Source organism: Netta rufina, assembly GCF_964035555.1.
Source record: "Netta rufina genome assembly, chromosome: W".
In the NCBI taxonomy this organism is placed as follows: domain Eukaryota; kingdom Metazoa; phylum Chordata; class Aves; order Anseriformes; family Anatidae; genus Netta; species Netta rufina.
Window position 1 is genome coordinate 9517990 of NC_140139.1, and position 15193 is coordinate 9533182.

At 47.6% G+C, this 15193-nt stretch overlaps 2 protein-coding genes across 7 annotated transcripts in view; one reads left to right on the plus strand and one right to left on the minus strand.

The window, feature by feature from the left end:
• The window catches only part of LOC311220853 (very low-density lipoprotein receptor-like), a gene marked incomplete at both ends in the record, with an annotated part of 391622 nt that overhangs the window by 201912 nt on the left and 174517 nt on the right, over nucleotides 1-15193 (plus strand).
• Nucleotides 1-15193, minus strand: part of CTIF (cap binding complex dependent translation initiation factor) — a 156975-nt gene that overhangs the window by 136059 nt on the left and 5723 nt on the right. For 4 of the 6 annotated variants that reach the window (XM_084304526.1, XM_084304525.1, XM_084304523.1 and 1 more), the window contains exon 2: nucleotides 11284-11367. The exons of the other annotated variants lie outside the window; for them this stretch is intronic. In XM_084304526.1, the coding sequence (XP_084160652.1) occupies nucleotides 11284-11367 (84 nt within the window). The remainder of the gene's footprint in view (nucleotides 1-11283; nucleotides 11368-15193) is intronic. 6 annotated transcript variants of the gene reach the window in all.

The following is a 15193-nucleotide window of genomic DNA, read 5'->3' on the forward strand; positions in this document are numbered from 1 at the left end:
TTTGCCTGCAGCTCTGACAAAACCTCAAGAAATGGCTGTAACAGCACAGAATTCCCTCCCTTGTCTTTGTCTCTTGCTAATTCAACCCTCCCAAATCTAGCCCCATTATTCCTTGCTATGCATCTCCAGAAGAGCAAGACTCTCCTTATCTCTTCCCACACCCCAAAGGCCCTTGAACTCCTGTTCCCAGCTCTTCCCTGGGCCCCAGCTACCTTACTAGGTCTGCACTCACTGCCAGGAGAGGGGACCTCTGTGCCAAGCTCTGGGGCCTGGAGGCAAACATTGCCCTCTCCAGAGAGCGATTCCCAGCGGCTGCTTTCATCCATGCAAATCCCTCTGGCCAAGTTCTGCACCCCCTTGGGAACAGCGAGGCTTCTGCACATCAGCACTGCCAGACACCCTCCTTTGGAAACTAGCTGTTAAATTTAACATTTACATTTTAATTAGCATTAATCATATGTTTCACTTACACTGCAGTTTTCACCTTTGCAGCTCTTTGAGGCATGAACTAATTAATCCCAATCCCTCTGCCAGCTCAAGAGTTATTTCTTTCTGGTGCTTCAGTGTGAGTTTGAAAATCTCATTTGCAGGAAAAAAAAAGGGGGAGATAGCTTTTCCTGATAAGCAGGCAATAAATGGAAACGCAGCAACCTCTCATGTGGAGATAAGGATGGGCAAAGTTCACTCTGCTGGCAATGCCACGAGCTTTAAGTGGTCTGAAGACAACGGTGCATTCCTGGAGGGATTCCTGTTACAATTTACACAAAATTCCCCACATTCAATGTACAGTACTCTCAGCCTAAGGCAGGCCACAGGAAAGGGACTTCTCATGACATAAGAGTTTTAAGTTCCAGGTCTGAGATGCCACCCAGCAGTTGTGCTACAGCTAAATCTTCCAGTTGGGCAGAATTTTGTCATTGGACTCCAAGTATTTCAGACAACATCTCCCTGCTCTTCTAGACCTATTCAGGAACGAACATCCATTCCAATTTTTCTACAGGAAAAATAAGTATTTATAATAGAAATAATGATTTTAATATGTTTAAACACAGCTTTTAAGAAAAAGCTATAAAATACACTGCAAATCTTTTAGTTGGAACAAATTTCTAGCTTCTTTATTCTTAATGCATTGCATAAAGCTATAAAACAAAAACAAACTAAAAGAACAGAAACTTCATCCTTATAAAAATACCACGCAGAAAAAAACAACCACACAGAAAAAAACAAGTAGTTACACCAACAGAGATAAGGAAACAATTCATTTTCCAAGGAATTTGCCTTGAGGTGGAGTGTTTCTCAATTGCTTGATATCTGATAAGGAGATGCTGGGGGTAGTGGTCACAGCCACATGCTCTCCTGCCCTCTGCTATGCGAGTCCTCTGCACAACAGCTGAGCTGGGTGAACCAGAGACCTCAGCATAGGCACTTCGGGAGCTCAAGTCCCCAAATCCAGGCTCCCAAGCACACTGCAGCTGCAGCCTCTCCCCCAGGAAGCCCTATGCTGGTGCAAATCCATTAGCATCCTCTGCTCCGTCCTCCTTCCCCCAGGCACATTACCTCACAAGGTATGGTACCTGCTCACTGCTTTGGTGAAGGCACAGCAGACACTCGGAGCTCCTCCCAGCAGGAAAAATAAAGTTTTGCCTACACCTGTGCCACAACACAGGACCAAAGGGCCCAGGGCTCCTGATGTGTTGGGCGCAGGAGATCAAGCCTACAAGATCTTCCTGGACTCCCCAGGAAAGTGCCCGGTTTGTGTGCTTACTTGTGCTCCTCTGGACAACATCAAAAGACGTGTTAGCCAAGGATAATGTGTTAGATAGCTCTTTTGCTCACGTGGATGGAAACGAGATGGAGCACTGGTAGCACTCAGGATGGCACCGAGAACTTTGGGCAGGCCACAGAAACCCAGCAGCAAGCCCTGCCTGAGCCTTGCAGGATATAGCTCATACCACCCCTTCCCTGCCAAGGGCTTCGGCGCTTGTTGGTCTCTTCAGCCAGATTTGGAAGAAGAACAGAGACCTCAGAGATAACTCAGCTACTGCAAATTTCACAGAACTAGAGCATGGGAAGCTCTCCCTTCAGTGGGTAAACCCCAGCTGGCATCTGTGCTGAAGGGCAATGGGCTGACTGGCAGACTAGGGTAGGTGTGAGTGCTGCCCAGCCCTGCTGTCCTTTGCCCTACAGGGACGTGTAGGGATATGGCAGGGGCCTGTACACAAGGCATGCAAGGGAGGGAGCAGAGGACACAGACCTGCACAGCACAAGCACCGAGGGAAAGCCGGCTGTCCTCTCCTCCCGCTCTACTTGTTCGACACAAATTTTGACCCAGGGTGATAAGACATCCTCCAACCCAAGCCACCGGTGACACCAAACCTTGAGGATGCCTTCCTCCATCCTCTGTAAGCAGCACCAGTTCTTCTGAAGCAGGCAGCAAAGGCGAGAAGCATTTCACTCCTAGCCCTTCTGATGCCCAAGCAGGGCACCGAGGAGTGGCCCTAAAGCTATGTGTATCCCACAGGCTCCCCCGCCCCAAAACCTTCCAGTCTGAGACAGCAGCCTAACAGCACGAGTTGCTTCAGAATATCTCTAAAATAATTTGATGTTCAGAGGGGCAGAAAATTAGCACTACGGTAGAAATCCTCCATTTTTGGTCCTTTACCACCAGCCAAGGACAGCATGCTGTAGGCAAACACAGATACAGCCCCTTAGTTCCCTCCTGGTGTGAGCTGCGCTCATTGCAGCCCCCTCTGCAATTAACCTGTTTTTGCAGAGCACACCTAGCCCGACCCCAGCCTGCAGCAGGATGCTGACAGCCTGAACTGAGCAGCACCACAGGCCAGGAGCATGCAAGGTCTTGCCTTGGGTGGAGATGCTGAACCTTGGGGGTTTCTGGCTTATTCTTCTCCCTTCTTTCTCCACACACCACTGATGCGCTGCCATGACACAAATGTTTTGGACAATGAAGTTCACCCTTAAAGCAGCTACTGAGCTTGTACAGCTGAAAAGTGGAACCAGTCTGCCAGAAGAAATACCATAAATATATAGGAAATGACAGAGCAAAGGTCCATCTAGCCTTATATATTGTTTCCACCAGCAGTCAATCGCAGATGGGAATGGAAAGCACACAGACCCAAAGGTCACGGTGACCTCTCCCTCCAATATATTCTCAGTATACATATGTCCCAGAAGAACATGGATGTGGCAAAACCTGAAGAGCATGGAGAGCAGAAATCAATCACCAAACAATACATGGCTATTCCCTTTTAAGGGGTGCTGCTGACTCACAAGGCAGATCCCAAACACAAGTCCCAGAGAAAGTTACACCTATACATCAGCTAAATGACTCCTCTCTCAGCAGTCCTCCTCTCAGACCAGAACCAAGCATGGCCATACTCACCATACAGAGGGAGTATCAGCCAGCAGTCACAGACAGATAATGATTACGAGACAGGTTTTCTCAGGGCTGCTCTTTGATTGTGTGCTGGTCACCTGTAGTGGTTTAACCCGGCCAGCAGCTAAACACCACACAGCTGTTTGCTCACCCTCCCCCCTCCCTCCCTGGGATGGGGGAGAGAAACGGGAAAGTGAAGCCCGTGAGCTGAGATAAAGACAGTTTAATAAGACAGGAAAATAATAACAACAATAATAACAATAATGATGATAATAGTACTACTACTAATAATGTGTACAAAACAAGTGATGCACAATGCAATTGCTCACCACCCGCTGACCAATGCCCAGCCTAACCCCAAGCAGTCCGGCCCTCCTCCCAGCTCTTCTTGCACCCCCAGCCTGCCCACTGGCAGGACAGAGTGAGAAGCTGAAAGGTCCTTGGCTTGGTGTAAGCACTGCTCTGCAACAATTAAAACATCGAGGTGTTATCAGCACTCTTCTCATCCTAAGCCAAAACATACCACCCCACCAGCTACTAGGAGGAAAATTAACTCTGTCCTAACTGAAACCAGGACATCTAGCCACCCCTTATTCCATACCATTTAGGCAGGAGTAGCCCAGACTGTTTTACCCAGCATGTTTCTTACATGCACTACAGGAACTTTATCCCCTTCTACAGTATGTAACAGGTTTGATTGGGCAGGTCCAGCTCGGTTGGCAGATCCCCTAGTATTGACTAGCCAGGTGGCCTTCGCCAAATGCGTATCCCAATTTTTGAATGTCCCAGCGCCCATTGCTTTCAATGTAGTCTTTAACAGTTCATTGTATCGTTCATCTTTCCTGGAGGCTGGTGCATGATAGGGGATGTGATACACCCACTCAATACCATGTTCTTTGGCCCAAGTGTCTATAAGGTTGTTTCGGAAATGAGTCCCATTGTCTGACTCTATTCTTTCTGGGGTGCCATGTTGCCATAGGACTTGCTTTTCAAGGCCCAGGATAGTGTTCCAGGCGGTGGCATGGGGCACAGGATATGTTTCCAGCCATCCGGTGGTTGCTTCCACCATTGTGAGTATGGCGCTTGCTGTTGCGGGTTTGAGGGAGTGTGATGTAATCAGTCTGCCAGGCCTCTCCATATTTATATTTCAGCCATCGTCCTCCATACCAAAGAGGCTTTGACCGTTTGGCTTGCTTGATTGCAGCACATGTTTCACAGTCATGAATAACCTGTGCTATAGCACCCATGGTCAGGTCCACCCCTCGATCACGAGCCCACCTGTATGTTGCATCTCTACCTTGCTGGCCTGAGGTGTCATGGGCCCATCGGGCTATAAATAATTCACCTTTATGCTGCCAATCCAGGTCTACCTGAGCTACTTCAATCTTAGCAGCCTGATCCACCTGCTGGTTGCTCTGGTGTTCTTCAGTAGCCCGATTATTGGGCACATGAGCATTTACATGGCATACCTTTACAACGAGGTTCTCTACCCGAGCAGCAATATCTTGCCACAATGCAGCAGCCCAGATGGGTTTGCCCCTGCACTGCCAGTTGTTCTGCTTCCATTGCTGTAATCACCCCCACAGGGCATTTGCTACCATCCATGAATCCGTAGAGAGATAGAGAACTGGCCACTTTTCTCGTTCAGCAATGTCTAAAGCCAGCTGAATGGCCTTCACTTCTGCAAACTGACTCGAGTCACCTTCAGATTTGCCTTCTGGCCAGTCCATAATCACTTCCAAGATTCCTGGGCGACTGGTGTTTCCTATTCGAGCCCGCTGAGTAATCAGTGCAACCCACTTGCTCCACGTAGCATCAGTTGCATGATGTGTAGAGGGGACCCTTCCTTTGAACATCCAGCCTAGTACTGGCAGTCGGGGTGCTAGGAGGAGCTGCGCTTCAGTACCGACCACCTCCGAAGCAGATCGAACTCCTTCATATGCTGCCAATATCTCCTTTTCGGTTGGAGTGTCGCGGGCCTCAGATCCTCTGTATCCCCGACTCCAAAACCCCAGGGGTTGACCTTGAATTTCCCCAGGTTCTTTCTGCCAGAGGCTCCAGGTGGGGCCATTCTCCCCAGCTGCTGTGTAGAGCACGTTCTTTACATCTGGTCCTGTTCGGACTGGCACAAGGGCTATTGCATGAACTATTTCCTGCTTGATTTGTTCAAAGGCTTGTCGTTGCTCAGGGCCCCATTCAAACTCATTCTTCTTACGGGTTACTTGGTAGAGCGGGTTTACAATCAGACTGTAATTTGGAATGTGCATTCTCCAAAACCCCACAACACCTAGGAAAGTCTGTGTTTCTTTTTTGTTAGTTGGTGGAGACATAGCTGTTATTTTGTTGATCACATCCATTGGGATTTGACGACGTCCATCTTGCCATTTTATTCCTAAAAACTGGATCTCTTGTGCAGATCCTTTGACTTTATTTCGTTTTATGGCAAAACCAGCTTTCAGAAGGATTTGGACTATTTTCTTCCCTTTCTCGAAAACTTCCTCTGCTGTGTCACCCCACACAATGATGTCATCGATGTACTGCAGGTGTTCAGGAGCTTCCCCCTGCTCCAGCGCAGACTGGATCAGCCCATGGCAAATGGTAGGGCTGTGTTTCCACCCCTGGGGCAGCCGATTCCAGGTAGTATTGGAGACCCCTCCAAGTGAAAGCAAACTGTGGCCTGCACTCTGCTGCTAGAGGGATGGAGAAAAATGCATTAGCGATATCAATTGTGGCGTACCACTTGGCTGCCTTCGATTCAAGTTCGTACTGAAGTTCCAGCATGTCCGGCACTGCAGCACTCAGTGGTGGCGTCACTTCGTTCAGGCCACGATAGTCCACTGTTAGTCTCTACTCACCATTAGACTTTCGAACTGGCCATATGGGACTGTTAAAAGGTGAATGAGTCTTGCTGATCACTCCTTGGCTCTCCGATTGACGAATTAGCTTATGGATGGAAATCAGGGAGTCTCGGTTGGTGTGATATTGCCGCCGGTGCACAGTTGTGGTAGCGATTGTCACTTGCTGTTCTTCGACCCTCAGCAACCCCACAACAGAAGGATCCTCTGAGAGACCGGGCAAGGTAGACAACTGTTTAATGCCCTCTGTCTCTAAGGCAGCTATGCCAAAAGCCCACTGGAACCCTTTTGGGTCCTTTAAATATCCTCTCCAGAGATAGTCTATGCAAGGATGCATGGAGCATCTGGGCCAGTCACAATACGGTGCTTTTCCCACTCATTCCCAGTCAGACTCACTTCAGCCTCCAATACAGTCAACTGCTGAGATCCCCCTGTCACTCCATAAATACAGATGGGCTCTGGCCCTTTATAGCTCGATGGCATTACAGTACATTGTGCACTGGTGTCTACTAAAGCCTTATATTTCTGTGCATCTGACGTGCCAGGCCATCGAATCCACTCAGTCCAATAAACTCGATTGTCCCTTTCCTCCCCCTGGCTGGAGGCAGGGCTCCCCTAATCCTGGTCAGAATCTTCTTCGTTTCTGTGTTTGAAGGACTGTCTGCTGGACGTTGGAGCAGCAAACTTTTCAGAGAATCCCTTTTTCCCGATTGTTTTCTTTTGCAACTCAGGTACCTGTGCCTCTAGGGTCACGGTAGATTTTCCATCCCATTTTCTCATGTCCTCTCCATGGTCTTGTAAGTAAAACCACAGGGTGGCACGGGGTGAGTACCCACCATATCGTCTTCCTTGTGCGAATGACCGCTTACCCCTGATAGCTGAGACACTGCTTTGTACAGGTGGGGAGGAAAATAATCTCTCTTCAAGTTGGTGAACCTTTTCAGAAAGTTTCTCCCAAGTGTTCTCTTTTAGTTGGTGGACACTGGTTTGTTCGGGTGGGGAGGAAGATAGATTCTCTTCAAGTTGGTGGACCTTGTCATAAAGTTTCTCCACAGCCGATACGCAGGCCTGTAAGGAAGAGGAGAGACTTTCTTCGTACTGCCGGAGTTGTTTAGCCACTTCATCCACTGTGGGTTCCTCATCCTCTTTCCAGGCCATTACTGCCAATGAGCTGGCATATGATGATGGTGCACTCCGTACAAACTTCCGCCACATGGGTCGTGTACACCTGACTTTATCTGGATCTGTGGATGTTTGTCTGAGGTCTGGATCCTCATAAATCACCTCCCGTACGGCTAATTCCCTCAGGTACTGGATTCCCTTCTCCATAGTGGTCCACTTGCCTGGTAGACATACAAGTTCTTCCTTGAAGGGATACCTTTCCCTCACAGCTGACAGGAGACGCCTCCAGAGGCTGTGAGATTGTGCTCCATCTCCAATTGCTTTGTCAATGCTTGCGTCCCTAGCAAGGGATCCCAGCCACCTGGCTTCCCTGCCCTCTAACTCCACACAATTGGCTCTGGTGTCCCAGCACCAGAACAGCCAGGTGACAAGCTGCTCACCTATGCAGCGACCAAAATCTTTTCGTACAACTTGTAGCTCACACTGGTATAGGTTTCAGGTAGTTATTGTTGATTTTTCAGCATCCTCATCTTCCTCCTCCTGAATCCCTGATGTCCCAGCCTCATCTTCCCTATACCTAGACTTAGCAGAAGACTCTCTGCGTTCTAAACGACCTCAGTCTCTATACCATTTTTTCACCTTCTCTACAGGGGTAACTTGCACTGCTACAGCTCATTTCTCTGACCCAAACACAGGAGCTGGAGTGGCTGCAGAGTCCATCGAAGGGGTTGGAGTGGCTGTTGGGTCTGTCACAGGACTTGGAGTGGCCGCAGGGTCTGTCACTAGGTTGACAGTAGCATCAGTTGCAGCTCGATAGGCAAGGGCCAGACCCCAGCATGCTACCGTGATTTGTGTCACTTTGGAACTGACAGAGTCATGACACCCTTTTTTCAAGCATTCTACCAGTTTTTTAGGGTTTTGCAGTTGTTCAAGGGTGAATTTCCAAAACACTGGAGGTGCCCACTGCTCTAGAAACCTGCCCATATCCTCCCACACTCCCTGCCACTCACAACTATCCTGCCTCAGGACAGATCTCTGGATGAGATTCCTAAGTAGTTGTTTAACCTTAAACAAAACCTGAAGCGCATTTAGGAGACATAACAATAAGACCATGCTGGTCTGAGTATCCCAAGGATATTCAATATTTTGGAGAACTATTGTAACAAGCTCGGAGGATAAGAGGGAGGTGAAGGAGAAAGGGAGAGTGAACAAGTAGGAAAAAATATCTTCCCCTTTCCCCTCCACAGACTGGCTCCCTGACGAAAAAAGGCAATAGGTGTAATTGTTAATAGTTTCCTAGATATGGTTTCCAAAGTATAGAGTCGACGACAGTGCTGAGTACAAATACCAGGTTGGAGTCATGACCAGAAATTTCATCCTATCATAAGCCACTGTTACACCGCACAGTACCATAATGATCTTAAACCAGGGCCCGGAAAGCATAAACAGCATGACAGGGAGCACATACAGAAAGTAACGAGTTATAAAACTCAATTTGGAAAACAGGCACAGCAGACTTGAGATTAAAGCAATCAGCACTGTGACTAGCAACTATTAAGCAGGTCTAATACTTATACCAGTTTTAGTTTAACACACTCTGGTCAGATCTGTCATTATCTCAACCCTTCAAGCCCCACGTTGGGCGCCAAAAAGGACTGTTGTGGTTTAATCCGGCTGGCAGCTAAACACCACACAGCCGTTCGCTCACCCTCCCCCCTCCCTCTCTGGGATGGGGGAGAGAAACGGGAAAGTGAAGCCTGTGGGTTGAGATAAAGACAGTTTAATAAGACAGGAAAATAATAACAATAATAATAATAACAATAATGATGATAATAGTACTACTACTAATAATGTGTACAAAACAAGTGATGCACAATGCAATTGCTCACCACCCGCTGACCGATGCCCAGCCTAACCCCGAGCAGCCACCCCCCCCACCCCAGCTAGCCACCCCTATATATTGTTCAGCATGATGTCAGATGGGATGGAATACCCCTTTGGCCAGTTTGGGTCAGCTGTCCTGGGTCTGTCCCCTCCCAGCTCCTGCTGCACCCCCAGCCTGCCCACTGGCAGGACAGAGTGAGAAGCTGAAAGGTCCTTGGCTTGGTGTAAGCACTGCTCTGCAACAATTAAAACATCAGCATGTTATCAGCACTCTTCTCATCCTAAGCCAAAACATAGTACCCTACCAGCTACTAGGAGGAAAATTAACTCTGTCCTAACTGAAACCAGCACATCACCTCACTTGGAAATTTATTTTTCTCTGAGGCAGGGCTACACCAACCTGTTTTTCACTGGCAGCGCCCCAAAGTCACTCCCTGCCTTTTGCCTTCTCTTTCTTTGTTGGAACTGAGACAGACAACTGCTGTGTCTGTCTGTAACCACTCATCCCAGCAGCTCCTCAGTATGGCAGCCACAACAAAATCCAGTGGGAAAGCCAAGTCAAAGGCAAAAAAAAAACCTAGAAAATCACATTTTGGTGCTCACTGCACCTGAGGATGACTGGCACATAACAGCTAGCCACACTGCTAGCCTCCTACCTGCCAAAACAAGGTGACGACACACAAATTTTGCTGCCTATAATACACAGCATTTGGCACTGTAGCAGCCTTTCCAGCTGTGACTTCATACAGTTGATCAAGTGCTCATCACCAGAGGGGCCTCTGAGGTTCAGGTGAGCCACACAGAGTGATCTACGGGGCTTAAGGTGATCTTCTCCGATCCCACCCCAGCACAGCAGTCAGACACCTCCCCAGGTGCAAGCAGGTGAGATGTCCACTGCCTCCAGCTTGAGCTCACACAGCACGAAGCATCTCCCGGGAGGACAGCAGCACAGCACTCAGCAGCTGAGTCACGAAGACAAGGCTTCACTGGAGATTAGCTTTGATCTTGTGGAGGTGTGGGAACTTCTCAAGGTTTTGTTATTAGCAAGGCTTGGGTCTAGATATCCCTTGGCAGGATGTGCCACGCTCAGCGACAAGAGCATACAACCCCTGCAAAGCACTTCACAGCTCCACACTCCCAAACAGTGCAGGACACCCAATATCACGCACTGTGAACTTGTGAGCACCGTCCTGGGGATGCTCCTAAGGCTAGTCCTTTCCAACCAGCACCCTGGAATGGAAGCCCACCATCTCCACCTGCCACAGATGTGCTGCTGTTTCTGCTGGCTTAACGGGAAAGGGCAACCCAGTCACCTGCTCCACCACCAGCCCCTCAGGGAGGGCACCAGAGGGCAAGAGCAGAGGGTGCAGGAGAGTTCAGCTGGTGCCTATGGTATGACCTAAACAGTGTGCTCACTTCTCCACCGCGCAGGAGGCACACGACATGGGCATCAACTGGAGGAGCCTCCAAGGCTCCCAACCACACAACAAGTTCCTGGGAAGTATGACAGGACACAGATACTCACACAAAGCAGCAGTAAAATAAATCGCAGTCCCACCTGCTGCCAACAACACAGGCTTTTGCTTGGTGATGACAGGAGATAGCCACAGCAGAGAGGGATGGGCCTTGCCAGGAAGGAGTTTCAGCCTTCCCTCTCCCTCTGTCTGGAGAAATGGGACAAACCCTCAGAGAAGCTCTGTTTTTTGTTAGTGCCCTTTCTGTGAGTGGAGCCTGGGATGGAGCTGCTGCCAGGCCTTTCATGTCCGACAGCCCTGCTGGATCCCTCAATACATACCATAGCAAAAGCCTTTCACTTAATGAATTGCTTTCAGAAATGCATCAAAATTTCCTATTTGCCCCACAAAGGGAATGCAAATAAAGTATTTATATAAAATCTTCCCACTTCCCTCCTCCTCCAAGAGGAGGAAGCACTGTGATGCTGAGTTGGCAGCATGGACAGGCTTAGCACTGGGAGACACAGTAGAAGAGAGGCAATGCTTGGGGAGGAAGAGCTAGACGCAGCCCTACCTGATTGTGTTCAGGAGACGATGAGCCCTTCTCTCTGGATGGGGAACAGCGGCCATCAAGCTGCTCACTACAATCTGCCGTCCACTGTAAAAGGGATAGAAAGGCATTGTGTAAAATAATAGCTGGACAGGGGAAACCGCTGTGTCAGCCCACATAATGCAGCAAACACCGTCTGGGCCAAGGGCATCCCTGTACGACTGTGGGTAAGCGTGTTTTTAGGAGGGACTGTTGGCAAAAGGCAGCGTGACTCATGCCCCTTGCTCTGCCAGGAGCAGCCCCAGCCTTCCCTCCGTGGCACCATCTCTTTTTCCAGAGAAACAGGGCTCCATTTTACACGAGGGATGATCTCAAAAGCTTTGGCTGGGAAATGCTCCACCCACGGATGGCAAGCAGAGGAAAGATTCATGAACAATTGCAGGAAACTCCAGGAGAAGCTGTCATCACTGAAAGCTGCAAGAACCATCCCAGCACACTGGCCGCAATGCCGAGGGCAGCCAAAGGGTGCTCTGCAAGAAAAACACCCTCTGCTTTTCCCTGCAGGCTCCAAACTCGGTGGCTTGGGGCTAACGCAGCCAGCCTACCTCAGCTGTACCTTTACAGAGGATTGGGGGAGGGGGGTAAAAAAAAAAAAAAGAAAAAAAAAGGTGATGTTTTTGTTTTTAAATGAAACAGAAAATAGTGCTGCAGGTTCAGCTAAAACATTATACCACAGCTGCAGCAATGCATCGAAGAATTTCAGTTTGGGGCCATTTGATATCCGCCTCCCAAAGAAGAGATGAGCTACAGCATATTGTCAAAACAAATAATAAAGCAACTTTCTCTATACAAACAGGAACAATACTATTTAAACGATACTGTTTAATCCTAAAGTCATTTTGATTTCCCTGCCACAGCTGAGGCCTAACCTTTTTGACCATTCCCATTTCTGAGGTCTTTCATCCTGGGACTGTCACTGCGCGGGTGTACTCATACCATGGAAAATAAATAAAATTTAAAAAGGGTTCCCTCCAAACAGCAACTAATTGAGAGCTTCTTGGCAGGCACAGATGAAGCCATGGAATAGGACAAGGAGTCTAAAAGTCACATAAAGTGATCCCTGTGTTGGAAGGGCCATGCCAGGCGCCCAGCAGGCTGTCACACCCCACCTCTGCCTCGCACTACCCCTTTCATGGGCTGCTTCCCCCATGTGCTGCTCCTGGCAGCACGTCAGAGCCTTCTGCCAGACTCACTGGGCATGGGGAGCAGCTATTTAGGATGTGGCACCAGACGCGTCCCCTCTCCGGCAGAGGAAGTGTTACCGCAGGCACAAGGAAGTGCACTGCGGAGACACTGAATAACTTGCCCCAAGTTAAAGATTAAGTCTCCAGAAGAGCCTTGCAGTTAAAACAGTTTTCTTGGTCTCAGTCCAGCACCTTAGCCATAAAGCCATCCTTTTTCCTCCAGCTCTCATTGAAAGGGAGCCTGCTGCCTTCAATCAGGCTGGCAAACCAATGTACCCCGCACCGGCTCCAACACAGTTACTCCAGCAAGGGGCAGGATACGTGTGTGTTTATGGCTTGCTTTGATAAGGAGCAATCACGAAGAGAAAAACAGAAATAAATGATTCCTGCTCATTTCTTACACAAGTCTGGAGTATTGGGCAGGTGGGAAAGTAAACACCTTTTGGAGACAACAGGTAATTCCTTCTTAGTCCAACTCTGAAAGCATGACTTGATAAAAGCAGGTGATACACATCTAGAAGCTCAACCTCACTTGTCCCATGTGCAGCCCTGAGTAATACAAAATACTGCATTTCACTGGAGCCACATAGAAATCCTATTTCCAAGTAGATACCCATCATCTGAGGTACAAACACATCTAGCTGCTTAACTTGAGATGCCTTTAAAAGTGGTCTAATTAAAAGGTTCACCGTTCAGATCTTCCGTTACTATTTTTCCTCTAAAATAAAATCTGACTATCTTTAAAGGCAGTATCCCTAGAACTGACAAAAAAAAAAAAAAAAAAAAAAGAAAAAAATGCAGTGCCTTTCATGCAGGCAGGACATGGAGAAAAGTCAATGCCCCATTTCCACAAAAACAAGATGGATTTGGTTGTGACAGCCAGGAAAGAATCTTAATGCAAAAACTGTAAATGGGTCCTCACGAGAATTAGCATCTTTTGTCCTGAGGATGCAGACTCCAGGACAGAGGGGCAGACCAAATCCCATTTACCAACCATGCTCCTATCTCACGCTCAGTCTGGGTAATAGCTTTTAAGTGAGTTCCCGATTTCATTTACCTTTTCCTTTAAAGGAAAGAGCAAATCAGGATGAGAATTTTCCTGCTGTTCAGAGTTAAACCTCCTCTGAATTGCAAAGTGGTTAAAAAACTTTGACTATTAATTTATTTCTAATTCAATAGTGTTTCTCAACTTGACACGTTAAATAAAGCAGTGCTTGCCTGTTTGACCTGATGCCCCTCCAAAGCATCACTTCAAACACAGCCATTTTCCAGCCTGGGGTTATAAAAAAATGCATCATTGAAGTGCTTGGGATCACCTGATTTTTAAATATATTTTTCCCCACTTATAATGGCTTTGATCATCAATTCACAAAAGACCTCTCTTCAGCAAAACCTATTCTTTAGAAGGTTCCGTTTACAGGTAATTTCTTCATGCCAATACATCATACTTGTAGGAAGAACGGCCGAAGTCGTGACACACACAAATATGGTCAGATCATGCTCCCTTTTTTACCCAAATAACCTGATTCTTATAGCAAACTTAACAGGGGCAGATAGTGTCTCACACAAGATTATTGGTCAAAAGCACTCAGACAAACAACTGCACGAAAACAACCCCCTTGTGATTAGCAGTCACGTAGATCCCGTTCTTGAAGCCAGCTGCTGGCAACAATATTTTTAATTCCTCAGTCGGGCGATAGAAGAAAATCGTTATGGCAACTCCTCATAGTCATCCTGATAGCTTGGTTTGCTCAGCTGCAACAAGTCATGGCCTCCTTGCTTTTGTTTCAAAAAATCCTCAACAATTCCCCCTTTTTCTTTTTGAGCAAACCAAGCCTGATGTAACAGTTTTGCAAGTAACCTTATAACCACATTTATTACAATACAACACACAATGATGATTAACACCACAATAAATAGAATCCTTAATCCCTCTTTGACTAATCCCAGTAACCATCTAGGCATCGTCCCAAACAAATCAGTGAGCCATTGATTGAAAGGATTGATATCATATTGAATCTTTCTCATGTGCTCTTTCAGGAAAGTAATGGATTTGTGAATTGACTCATTATGATCAGAAAGGTTTAAACAGCACATTCCCTCAAAGTCCTCACACCCATGCCCTCGAGCCAAGAGCAAGAAGTCAATAGCAGCTCGATGCTGTAAGAGCGCATGTCGCAGACTATTTTGATCTGGTAACATCTCCTCAAGTATCTCTGTTGTGGCATTGGCTTGCTTCTCGGCCCAGCATGCCAATTTTTCCAAATTATTAAGTGCAGCCACAGCTGCTGCTCCTGGCACGAAAATTGCCAATGCCACTCTAGCTGCAACACCAAGCAATTCAACATTATCATTGCAATCCGGTGCGAGCAATGCCCATTTATGTCTGCTGATCTTAGGCAACTGTGACAAGCTAGGAGCAAATATAGTAAGTTTACCTAAGTAACATGGACCTCTGATAGCATTTGCAGGGATACCTTGCCAGGCCCTATCCCCACAAATCAGAAAAACATCAGGAGGTAAGGCCATAGCTGTACAATTGTTCCAAACCCTATAGTTGTTGCCCCTTGTCTCCGTGCCATAAGCTCCTAAACCCTGCCTAGCAGTGTCATTGTAATCACAGGTGTTACTTGTATTTCTGTACCTGTATGGCCCTTCTGAAGTCACATTTGTCCACCCTGTTGGATTGT